The sequence below is a fragment of the Lynx rufus genome, unplaced genomic scaffold (assembly GCF_022079265.1).
Source record: "Lynx rufus isolate CCGP_SWC_20201006 ecotype Redwood Valley unplaced genomic scaffold, mLynRuf1.p SCAF_6, whole genome shotgun sequence".
NCBI lineage: Eukaryota > Metazoa > Chordata > Mammalia > Carnivora > Felidae > Lynx > Lynx rufus.
The window spans coordinates 54,167,195-54,180,173 of record NW_025814878.1 but is presented as its reverse complement, the minus strand read 5'-3'; the positions used below and the strand labels follow the sequence as shown (position 1 = coordinate 54,180,173).

The 12,979-nt window shown below is 33.2% G+C and overlaps 1 protein-coding gene across 3 annotated transcripts in view; it reads left to right on the top strand.

Annotated features, from left to right (window-relative positions):
• GRIK2 (glutamate ionotropic receptor kainate type subunit 2) overlaps positions 1 to 12,979 on the top strand; it is a 670,079-nt gene that overhangs the window by 625,166 nt on the left and 31,934 nt on the right. For all 3 annotated transcript variants that reach the window (XM_047102336.1, XM_047102337.1, XM_047102338.1), the window contains exon 14: positions 9,768 to 9,993. In XM_047102336.1, the coding sequence (XP_046958292.1) occupies positions 9,768 to 9,993 (226 nt within the window). The remainder of the gene's footprint in view (positions 1 to 9,767; positions 9,994 to 12,979) is intronic.

The following is a 12,979-nucleotide window of genomic DNA, read 5'->3' as shown; positions in this document are numbered from 1 at the left end:
TTGGTTATGTGGAATTTATTGAGAAGGAAAAATTTGAGTAAGTGTCCAGGACCACAAATTTACTTTGCTAATGATAAAAATTGGTGAGAAATAATTGCCTCTTCTTTTAGTAATTTCACCATATTCATACATACACCGAAGTCCAACTAATGCTGCCAGACATAATGGTTTAGAAGATAAAACATTTTTTCCTGAATGTTTTTTTTAAATCAAAATAACTGGATTCTTAATAGAAAGTCTTCTTTAGATTATTTCAAGGTGTTTTGGGTATTGTACCACTTGATTAACATTGTTAAAGAATCTGAGTTGTAGTCAACACTTCTAATATTATGTATAATAGACCATCTCAAAAATAGTATGGGATTGTCTTTGTGATCCTGATACTTTGTGGTTATGAAAGTTCAAAGAAGATTAATGTTAAGGAGTTGGAGTTTTATTCATGAAAATAAACTTTAACCTAGAACATACTTAAAAGTTAATTTTAAATTCTTGCTTCTGGAGGTCACACAAATGTTGATAATGTTATTTTCTTATCATTTTTAGGCTGACAGGTTTAATGAGCACAATAGGGTTTCCAAGTTATAATTTGTACTTGAGGGCAAGCAAAATGAATGAAGGTGAAGAATTTGTTTGTGGGAAAAAAATTCATTCGTGTACTAAAGAATTTAAGCCAAATATTTTTTTTAAAGAAAAGAAGATGGCTTTGTATTTGTACAATGTGTTGCTCCCAGTAAGAAAAGTTCTATGCAAATGGTACAAGAGTAATTCTTGCTTTATTAGCTTTCATAACATTTTATAAGAGATAGAAACAGAACTTCAAATCACTATCCTTATAGTAATCTTACCACTTCTAAAAGTCTCTCTAAAAATGCTCAGGAAACACTGCATAAAATCATTAGTTATTTGAGATCTGCAAAGAGCCAAATAATTTCAGGTTGTAAACTTTGAGTTCTGTCAGAAACTAAAACAAATATATTCTTAAACTGTAAATCATTAGCTAGCTCTATGTTTAAAATATTTTAAGTATTTATACCGAAATCTGTTCTTAAAGCACAAATCATTTGGCATCTTCGAGTTTTTAAAAGTATTGTATCTCTTACTCTTTGTAAGTTTATTCTTGACAAGAATATTTTCTTTTATCCTTCTGTTGATGTTTCATAGCCCATAAAACTATTATAAAAAGACAGTGCCTTATGAACTAGTTTCATTGGTTTTGTGCTGATGTAGCAGAAACCAAATCAGCTTACAGACCTCAGCATTTTGATAAAACAAACACGGCTAAACATTGACATCCTAAATGCATCCGATTTAACATAGAAGAAAAAGTGTCTTTAAGTGGGGCACAAAAACAACAACAAAGAAATGGATTCCATTGTTCAGAATCACAAGGTAAGTTGCTTGAGAAAATAAGAAAATTTTAAATGTTTTTTCCTCTGTAGTGCTTTCACTTTCATATGCATTTCCAGAAATCTCTTTGAGTCATGATTTAATTTATTTGCTTAACTTTATCTAAATTATTATGTACAACATAAGGATAATACTTAGCAATGTTTCTCATTTTTGCCAAAGAATTAATTACCTTTTTATGTAATTAAAATTCTTCTGTAAAATTATGATGTCATAAATCCTATCACTTTTCTCTTTCCAAATCTATTTTCACTGGTAATTGTTTTTTTTTTTTTTTTGCTTATGAATTAGCCTTAGTTCTCTCATCTGTGTTAAGCAAAGGAGTAAAACAAGATTTTTTCCCCCACTAATTCAATATTTCTTTTACTTGGCTAAACTCTATCTGAACAGCTTTTCTCTTATGCTCAATTTGTCATTATCTCAATGCTTTCCTTAAAGAGAATTATATTATTTCATGCTTAGCTTATTACCTGACTTTCATTTTTCATATTGCTTTAAATAATACATTCTTCTTGAAAGTCTTTCCTAATCAGTTAGCAGCAGTAATGCACAGGGCCAAGCTATGTCTCAATTCCTGAATCATTCCTGGTGTCCTACATTGATCCTTTCCTCTCTGTAACACCAAAGTTAGGAAACCTGCAGAGACTGTGCATTTTCTTCATTCCTATCCGTGATTTTATCCTGTCCCTTGACAATAGTTGGTAATGACTTCATTGAAAGAAACCAATCTTAATCATAGTAGATTAAACAAAACATAGTATACTTGGTTCTTTCAATGTGTCCCATCTTTCACCTATAGTCTTATGTGCAACTTGATATGTCCTTTCTTCTGAGTTACATACAACTTTCACACTCAGTGTACAATATTTTATTGATTGTTAATTTCATTTTTAATTATTTATTTAGAGAAAGAGATCATGGGAGGGGCAGAGAGAGAGAGAGAGAATCCCAAGCAGGCTCCACACTGTCAGCACTGAACCTGGTGAGGGGGTCAAACTCACAAACCGTTAAGATCATAACCTGAGTCAAAATCAAGTCACACCCAGGCGCCCCAGTCTATTTTTATTCCTAATGTTTAATTTGTACAGCTTCTATCTATTGATTTTAACCTTAAAGATTCCATAGTCTATTTTACTTTTAAAATGTTCAACACTTTTCTATCTTACTATAAATAAATCTGGCTGAGGCTTCTTATTTCCTCGTTACATAATATGTCTTAGAGTGTCAGTATAATTCCACATATGTTTAACACAAATATTTTGAAATCACAGGTCAAGCCAATTGCAGTGTTTTAAATCCTCTTTTATTCTACTAGAGATTCACCATACTAAAACTAGGCATTATTAATTGTCTTTCTTTTTCTGGCTTTTTAAACCTCTCTTTTCTCCTGAAACCTCCTTATTGGCATTTAAACATGCTTCAATCTCTTTAATCTTTGAAAATCTTACCTAAACCAAAATATTCTTCTATCTACTGCCATGGATCTCCTGTTCTTTGGAGGCCTGGTTACTGATATACTTTTATTTTTCTTTTTTGGCACTTTCTGGCTCTACTTTACTTCCTCCAAATCCTTCCTTAATCCACTTCTATGTGTTTTCTAAATACTTCACTAAATTAGCTCTTGCTAAAATAACTAAGGAAGTCTTTCTTGCCAAATCCAAAGGAAATTATTTCATTCTCATTGTATGCATTTTTTTCTTTTTTTGGCATATCACTACAGGTAAGCATTCCCTCACTAAGTATCCTCTTGCTTTCATTTCTGCAGCACCACAGTTTCCAGATTTTCTTTCTTAATCTTTGTTCACTTTTTTTTTTCTTTTTGCGTCTCATTTTCAGGCTCACTCGTCTCTGCCAGCCTCTGAAATTCAAATTTTCACTAAGTTTGATCTTGGTATTCTATAATTTTTTTTTCTCATCTATCCACTACTTGGTCTTCTGTATCCAAAAAGACTCCAAAATCTTCATCTTTAGCTTGACCTTTTCCTGTACTCCAACTTCACATGACCAATTTATTTAGATGTTTCTTAGGTACCTCCAACCAACCTACTAGGTATAATCCTTTCTGTCAGCCTTCTTTTGATGTTTTTGTTTGTTTGTTTGTTTTCTTGGTGCCTCTCTAGTTTAAGCCAGAGACCAATGATTCATTCAACCTAAACATCATCTTACTTCCTAGTCCAATAATGACCAAACATTATTCATAACACACACACACACACACACACACACACACACACACACACACCTTGAAGTCTTGGTTTTTCTATCTCCAACAGTACTTCCCCAGTGCAAGTACTGTTACATAGACTTCTGCTGTGTGCTCCTAAGAGCTGTGGTATTGGCATCATAGCCGACTGTGTTTGTTAATTGGCCTTGCCCAAAGGAAATATAAACTTTTAGTGTCTTCATGACAGGAGGTAGTTTTATAACTTAAAGTGCCCACATAAATTAAGATCTTTGCTTCCCAGAGAGACTGGATGGTAGAGGTGCTTATCTTCTTTGATGATTAAATTTCAAGGATGGCTTCTGGGTCCTTGAGAAAGATAGCCCTGGGCTATAAAACTGATGAGAGGCTTTTAAAAAGATTTGCATGTCAAAGATTCAAAATAAGAATTTACAATGACATAACTTTCTAAAGTGAATAATCTAAGAAAGGAGAGTGAAGGGACTTCAGTGGTTAGTCCATCTGAATTCTGGAAAGGCCAGGATAAAAGTGAGGTCAGTGGACTATATACAGAAAGAAAGTCGTCTAAAGTTGAGAAAGCTGAAGGAAACAGTAAAGTTATATTGGTCATCCCTTATCTATTTCTCTATCATCGCTAGCCTCTTCTAGTACCATGTTCCTTGACTCTGTGTGCCACAGCCAAAGTGTACTTCCTTCAATTATGTCAACCCATCAAATTCATGTCCAAGATAGCATCTCTTAACTGATTTTCCCCTGTCTAGAAAGTTCACCTCTCATTATGTAGTTGACATGGACTCAGCCTTCAGATATCACTTCTTTCCTTCTTTCTGTCTTTTTAACTTTTTTTTTTACTACTTTTCCGGAGACTTCTTTAAACTTTATTTTCTAAAATTTTCCTTGAGGTTTTCATTTTTGATATCAGATTTCTATTTTTTTAATTTTTAAAATGTTTATTTTATTTTTGAGAGAGAGAGAGAGAGCATGCACACAAGTTGGGGGAGGAGCAGAGAGAGAGAGAGGGAGACAGAGAATCTGAAGTAGGCTCTGTGCTGACAGCAGAGATCCTGACATGGGGCTCAAACTCATGAACTGTGAGATCACAGCCTGAGCCAAAGTCCAATGCTCAACCAACTGAACTACCCAAGCACCCCTTGATATCAGAAAATTGGTAATTTTCTCTCAACAGAGTCCATTAAATTCTTTTTGTTTATATTTAACTCTCTGAGAACATTTATGCTATATAGCTTGTTTTATTCTTTATATTTCATGTTAGAGGCTCCCTTCAACTATCTGGTTATCCTTGGTTGTTTGATGATATATAACAGACTCTACAAGGCTCACTGGAAACTCTGGATGATTGCTCAAAGCTGAAAAACTGTGAGCCTTGCTAGAGGGTGATGTGGTAGATCATTTTGTTGGAAATCCATATGTACCCTAGATAGAATTGATGTAGTGCAATGATTAAGAACATAAACTCAGTAACTAATATGCCAATGTTTGACTCAAAGTAGCCACATGAATTTGGGCAAATTATTAACCTATCCATGTTTCAGTTTTCTCATTTGTAAGATGACAGAAAAGATACTTATCACCTAATCAAAATCTTGTAAAATTTGAATTATTTAATATTTATAGATAATTCAGAATAATACATCACACATGCTGAACTTTATCTGAGTTAACTGATATTATGATGATGATGATCATCATCATCATTATTATATTTCTGGTGCAGTCAGTTTTGCTTGAAAAAATCTTCTGTGGTCTCTTCTGGAAGAATTCTAAGAACCAGGACAGAAAAAGACCTGACATTGGTTGTAGACTCCAACTTAAATTTCTTCTGGTTTCAATATGTCCTCCCTGGATCACCTGTGTCCAGTGTGTTCTTGTTTCCTCTCCAGAGAATAAAACCTCTAGTCTTCTGCTTGGGTGAGATGGAGCAGTCACCATGATGCTCAGAGAAAGGGAAGCGGGAGGAATGGATCAAGGATCAAGGATCTAACATTTTTAAAGACATTCTTTCAATAAATTTTACTTTTGTTAGAACTTTGGTTATCTGGCTTTGAGAGGCATATAGAAATTCCAATTTGAGGGTTGATGGGGGTGAGGGAGAGGGGGAAGTGGGTGATGGGCATGGAGGAAGGCACTTGTTGGGATGAGCACTGGGTGTTGTATGGAAACCAATTTGACAATAAATTATACTAAAAAATAAAATGTTCACAAAAACTAAATAAAAAATATAAATATAAATAAAAAATAAGGAAAGGAAAAAAAAGAAATTCCAATCTCTGAGACTTCTGTGGGAGAAAGAGCGTTATAAAAGTTACTTAACTGAGTTACAATTCACCTTTCTGCTTTCCAGCTTCCAAAAATTCATTTCTGTTGTACATTGTCTTATTGTTTTGTGCCTTCATGCCTATGTGGATTCATGCCATAGGAGAGAACATGTACTCAAAGGCGATAGTCAACCTGCCATCTTTGCCATACTTTTGGCATTTTTTAGGAAAATTAACATATAAGCATTTGGTGGTAGTATGCTCTCTTTTTGAAAAATAATCAGAATTATAAAAATATCATACTATTGCACAGTGTGCTCACATGTAGTGTCTTATTTGAGCCTCACAAGAACACTGCAAAGTTGGCAAAGATATTTGACTATTATGCACATTGAAATTCAAAGAGATTAAATAGCTTGTATAAGAACATAGATTCCATTAATAAGAGACATACAGCTAGTGATCATTACTCCTGTCTCAGTCTGAGTATATTCAGAATCTACATATTACTTAAGTATAGGTAACCAATTATTTCCGAGTGGTTAGGTCTGTAGAGAAAAAAGCATGCTAAGCTTCCTATTCAGCTTATGAATTTGTTCAGATACTTTGTTCAAATGTGTTGCAAGCTGTCTTAGCTGCTTTAAGTTTGAAGGTTTCAGTAAAATTCATGTTGTGGAGTCCTTTTGTTTTTAAACCAGTGATGCACTGGATCCTCTTCACTACTCAATATAATAGAAGTAATAAAATTGCCGGGAGATGCTAAAGATTAGTCTGCCTTTTCAACTTGCTGTAGAAATAGGTGAGAATTGAAAGGCATCTCCACCCCTACCACACACACACAGAGTCTGCAGGCGCAGTGATGATTTTTAATCACACTTTGGGTTTTACAGTTGTGTTTTACAGCCGTCAGTGGGAGGTGCAAAGAAGTGACTGTGCTAAATTAGAAATTGTGATCAAAGAATGACAACAAATCTAGCAAACAAGCCATATAGAATGTATATTTCTAAACTGAAATATCTCTTCTTTGGGTTTTTATTTTTATTAAGAGAAACAAAAAAAATTTAGGTGACTTCTGTATCTAAACCTATTCTACAATTCTAAGAATAAAAGAAATACTTATATCTTCTGCCGACAGGAAAAATGAGTAAAGCTATACAAAAATTATAGACAATAGATTTCTGGAAATCAGAAGTAAATCAATGAGAGATTTTATATAGCAATGGAAGGTTGGAAATGATTAGTTTCAAAATGATTATCAATAGTAATTTCTAAGAAGTGCTCATAAGAATAAAATATAAGTGCAGGAAAGCATTCAAAGAATTTTATATGAAAATACATTTTGTAAAATTCGTATTTGGTCAATTAAAGTTTCATTTTATAGATTAGATATTTCAAATGTAAAATAATACTACATTCACATTAATTTAAAATTAAACTATATATATCCATAAAGGATAGATTAGAGATAGTCTTAATTTCTTGGTTTTCAGTTGTTAAAAAAAGTTTGATATGTTTACACAGCAACATATTAACTGTTAAAAAAGAATTTTATACTGTTATTATACTGTTAAAAAAGAATTTCTCTTTTTTAAGTTGTTTCTGTTGTATAATTTTTAAATTAGAAAGTACTATTAATATTTAAAATTTATATTGCATATTATAACATATATAATACTATAAAAAGATGAAGATATAATGATGTATGATTTTATAAATATATAGACATATTTAAATGATTGTTGCTATTATAAACAATCTGAGTCCTCCTCTATTTGGGACAAAAATACTACTTTTCAAGTTTTATTTAAATTAACTTGTGTCAATGGATGGAATGTGTTATCACTAATTGGAAATCATGTTACAAAAGCAATAAAACATTAATTGCTAACGTTCTTATAACTGAAACAAAGGAGAGAATTTAGGCAATTTATGACCACATTAGGTAAAAATAACTTTTTGTATACTTTCTTATCTCTGCTTGGTTTAGGCATCAGAGAGTATGCCCATGTTATGATACTACACGGTAATATCATATTACCATGATATTTCATTATCACTCCTTGATAAAGAGTTACTTTTTAAATTATCAAGTCATGAGAGTGTAGTTGATGACATACATTTTAGAATTATCATTTATGGGATTTTATATCTATTTGTTATCAGCCACAGGTTTACTAAATCAAAAAATATGTCCAACTTAGTTTTTTTATTATCTCCTTAATCTGCAGGTGAGCTTTAATTTTGATTTTATTTTGTATTTAGGTCTTGTTTGATGCAAAACATTAGGAGAAAAAATTTTTATCTTCGAAAGGAAGTGAGTTTGTTCTGGCTATTGTCATTATGTAGTAACATTTGGGAAGCCAAATGAATCTATGCAAAATCTCACTATTGGTGGGGTGCCTGGGTGGCTCAGTTGGTTAAGCATCTGACTCTTGGTTTCAGCTCAGGCTATGATCTCATGGTTTGTTGGTCTGAGCCCCGAGTTGGGCTCTGCACTGACAAAGCACGGCCTACTTGGGATTCTCTCTCTCCCTTACTCTCTGCCCCTCCTCTGCATGCATGTGTGCAATCCCTCCCTCCGTCTCTCTCAAAAGAAAAAAAAAATATCACTATTGGTCTTAACTATTCTAATAAGGATTTCATCATAACCTTAAATATTCCTTTCATTTTTCTTTTCTACTTCCAACATATGATCATGTTATTTTAAAATAATTTACATGCCACCAAAGCTGCTCAAATTTGTAATCCTATCAATCTCATTCTAGACTTTTTAGCTGCAGTCTTTCAAACTTTGAGCCACTGGCCTTTTGGCATGCCTTAGTGTTTCATTGAAGAGCAAAGGTTTGAATTTCTACCCTCTCTTAGCCCTAATGCTATACTTGTTTTTAGAAAACACTCATTATTTTGTTCCCCCAGTAAATTTAAGGGTTTTCTTCCTATTTCATCATTGAAATGATGCCATAAGTTTTCTAAATATTATTGTGCACCTGCTTTTAGTGGAAGAAGTAGTAATATTTCATTTATGACCTGGCATATGTAGGACTAAATACATGCTTAAGCTGTAAAAAGATCACATATCTATGCACTTGAAAATAGTTTCAACTTTTTATGACTGTGCTACCAATATAGTGAATATCCTTCTTGTGTTTATAGCTTCAGTGTTATTTTTTGTATTTGTGTAAGAGTTTAACTGACATAAGGGCTTACAGCTGAGCTTTCCATAAGCAGATGCTAACCTTTTCATGTTTATGTTTTTACCAGTGCCCTCTGAACAAAACCCATTTCATTCCTTTACTAATAAAACCCTAGTAAAGCCTTACTGAGAATTTTCATTTGGATATAAAAACTATTCAATTTTATTGGTCCAGGAAACTTTAGTTAGTTTGTAGATCTTAATGACAGCTTTCCTGAAGCAGGCTACCAGAGGTTCTGTGGTGTCTGGATTGCGTTTCAGTGGAGAATTTTACTTGTAACAAACTCCTTATATTTGTTCAGCCTATCTATATCCTTGTGTATTCTTGGAGGATGATGTGACGTTGGGTGTCACAGTCAACCAAACGAGGAAAAAGAAAAAAAGGAAAAGAAAAACCTCAAGGTTGTTACAGTGTCAGTTGGTGTCCAGTGTCTGTCTCTTCCAAATTTGATGTTATAGTAATGTTGAAAGATAAAATTATACACATGAGATACTCATATGAGACACAAGCACAAAAGTTCCTCCTTATTAATATTATTTTCTCTTTTTTTATTGGCTTCTATGATTTACTAGCTGTATATTTTTTAACATGATTTTTGATATGTTTGTTAAATAAATTTAAATGAAATATAGTAAGTTCCATCTAAATATTGTAGGATCACATGGAAACTAAGGAATATATATTCTTACCTGTTTCATTTCTCCCTAGAAATCAAAAATATCTACATATGACAAAATGTGGGCCTTTATGAGTAGCAGGAGGCAGTCAGTACTCGTCAAAAGTAATGAAGAAGGAATCCAGAGAGTCCTCACCTCTGATTATGCTTTCCTAATGGAGTCAACGACCATTGAGTTTGTTACCCAGCGGAATTGTAACCTGACACAGATTGGCGGCCTTATAGACTCCAAAGGTTATGGCGTTGGCACCCCCATGGGTAGGTTTTATGTCAGTCACTCTTCTTTGTTCTTTAATCTTAGTTGCTGTGAGGAGGAGGGAAAACAAAGCCTCCATATGCCTTTGGGAATTTTTTTTTTAATAAATCTATCTTGCTATGTTCTCTTACTGTATAAAATCAGGAAGCAATTTGGACATCCACTTCTAAATTGGTAAGTAACAAAAGAAAAACTGATTGCCACCAAAATGGTCGGTAGACATTTATACTGAATCGGTGTTGAAAAAAACCCGCAACGTCAATGTAAAAGACCTTCTCAACTCTACATTATAAATGTTTTATGAATCAAATAGTTTTTGCATTTTATTTTAGCAGATTTTTGGCTTAATGAGTATAGTATTTGAGTAGTATTTGAGTTAGAAAGTTAATTAAACGAATGAGCCACAAATAGTTCATTGTTTCCTGTGGATATTTGCTTTATTGTTTAATTTTAGAGAAAATATTTTTTAATTTATTTTTTAAATATAATTTATTGCCAAATAGTTTCCATACAACACCCAGTGCTCATCCCATGTGCCCTCCTCCCTGCCCATCACCTACTTTGCATTCTCCCTTAACCCCCATCTACCCTTAGTTTGTTCTCAGTCCTTAAAAGTCAATTATGGTTTGCCTCCCTCCCTCTCTGTAACTTTTTTTTCTCCCCATCTGCTCCCCCATGGTCTTCGGTTAAGTTTCTCAAGATCCACACATGAGTGAAAACATACGGTATCTGTCTTTCTCTGCCTGGCTGATTTCACTTAACATAATACCTTCCAGTTCCATCCACATTGCTGCAAATGGCCAGATTTCATTCTTTCTCATTGCCAAGTAGTATCCCATTGTGTATATAAACCACAGAGAAGATATTTGTTTTAAGAGAAATAGCAGACTGTTTTCCAGTAACATATCTAGATTATTTCACATCTGGTTTAATTATTTATAACATCCTTTTGCTTTCATATGACAAAATTATTCTCTATAATAATCATGAAATGAAATAAAGGATAATAATTGCCAGAAAAGGCAAACGATGGACATTTTGATTTATTGAACTTCACGTATGTGTATAATATATATGAATATGTATATTCATCTGGTAAATAAGTGTGTTAACATGCAATATTACAGTACATGTAATAATGTGGTAGGCTTAATAATGGATCCCCCAAAATATCCACAGTCTAATCCACAAAATATGTGAACATGTGACCTTATATGACAAAGGAGATCTTACAGATGTGATTAGTTAAGGATCTTGAGATAGGGAGATTATTTTGGATTAACTAGGTGGATCCCTGTAAAAAAGTAGCAAGGGTCAGAGTCACAGTTAAGGAGACATGACAATAGAAGAAGGGAAAGGAAGAATGTCTTAGTCCATTTCAGCACATGTGACAAAATACCAGAGATTGATTAAAGAGTAGAACTTTATTTTTCACAGTTCTGTAAACTGGAAGTCCAAGATCTACGTGCCAGCTGACTCCTTGTCTGGTGAGACCTGCTTCCTGTGTAATAGATGGGTATCACATGACAGAATAGTCAGGGATTTCTCTGGAGTCCCTTTTATAAGCTCATTCATGACAGCCACATCTAATAATTAATTTCCTCCCAAGGACCCCACCTCCAAATGCCATCCTATTGAAGATTTGGTTTCAACATAAGAATTTGGGTGGTCACAAACCTTCAGACCATGGTGTTGGGAAGTTGAGGGGGAAAAGAGACGGAGAGAAATTTGAGAATGCTACCTGCTGAACTAAATATGGAGTAAAGGGCCACAAGCCAAGCAATACAGAGGACCTGTAAGAATTAGTTTAGAATGCAAGAAAACATACTTTCCTAGAGGTTGAAGAAGGAATGCAGTCCTGCAGACACATCACTTTTAGGACTTGTGACCTTCGAAATAATAGGCAATACATTGGTGTTGTTTTAAGCCAATAAATTTATGGTAATTTGTTACAGCAGAAACAGAAAACTAATACTATATAAAAGGGAAAAAATAACAGGTTAACATGTTTTAATTAGCAACAGTGTAATTTTTGAAATAAAGGGGAAAAAAGCTATTCACTGGCCCATCATAATAGCAAATAATAACTTTAAATTTTTCCTTAGCCTTAACTTCTGCAAATTTGTCAATGACCAGGCCAAAACTGACCTTCATGTATTCATGTTTAATAAATAGCATAGCCACATTTGTCAATTTATCTTCACTCATAAATTTAAGTTTAATTTTGAAAATTTTCTTTCAAATGAACTAACATGTATACAATAGTTACAAAGTGGGGCGTAGATTTATAAAAATCCAATTTCAAAATAAATTCCAGAAATTACAATACTATAAAGAGTCTTTGCTTCTTTGAGATCCTTTCTAGCAGCTTTCAAATGTCTGGGAAATCCAAAACCTTTCCACCTTATATAATGACTTCACACACAAAAAAATTCTACACTAAATTCTATCATATTAGATGAAGTTTTCTCTAATTTGTTATGTAGTTCAAAATAGTTTGAACTAGCTTTGAGAGAATTTTGAGATACTATCTCCTGTAATACTACAAATTGCTATATTAATATAGTAGGCCCCAAATAATGCTTCCATAGTAACTGTAGAAATGAAAACAAGAAAACAAAAAAACCCTCAAAATCTTGGATTCTTACTCCAAAAGTATGCAAATGTAGCTGAAATCAGATGTGTTGGAAGTAAATTGTATACTGGGAATTCTCCAAATTAAGTAGAATGTTATTAAAGAATAAAAAATTAAATGTATGTTAATTCAAACCTTAATAGAAGTTGGGCTATTAAAACTCAACAGTAATTGTTTAGAACTTAGATGCACAGAAAATATTTTTGAGGTGGAATATTTTATTTTTAATGTGTTTTGACTACCTAGTGTGCGGTGATAGTTGATATTATTGTTATTTATAAATTCTGCACATAGAACTAACCACTTTTTTGCCTGAAACAGGAAAAAACAACCTCCCAAAGCCTTGCTGTTGT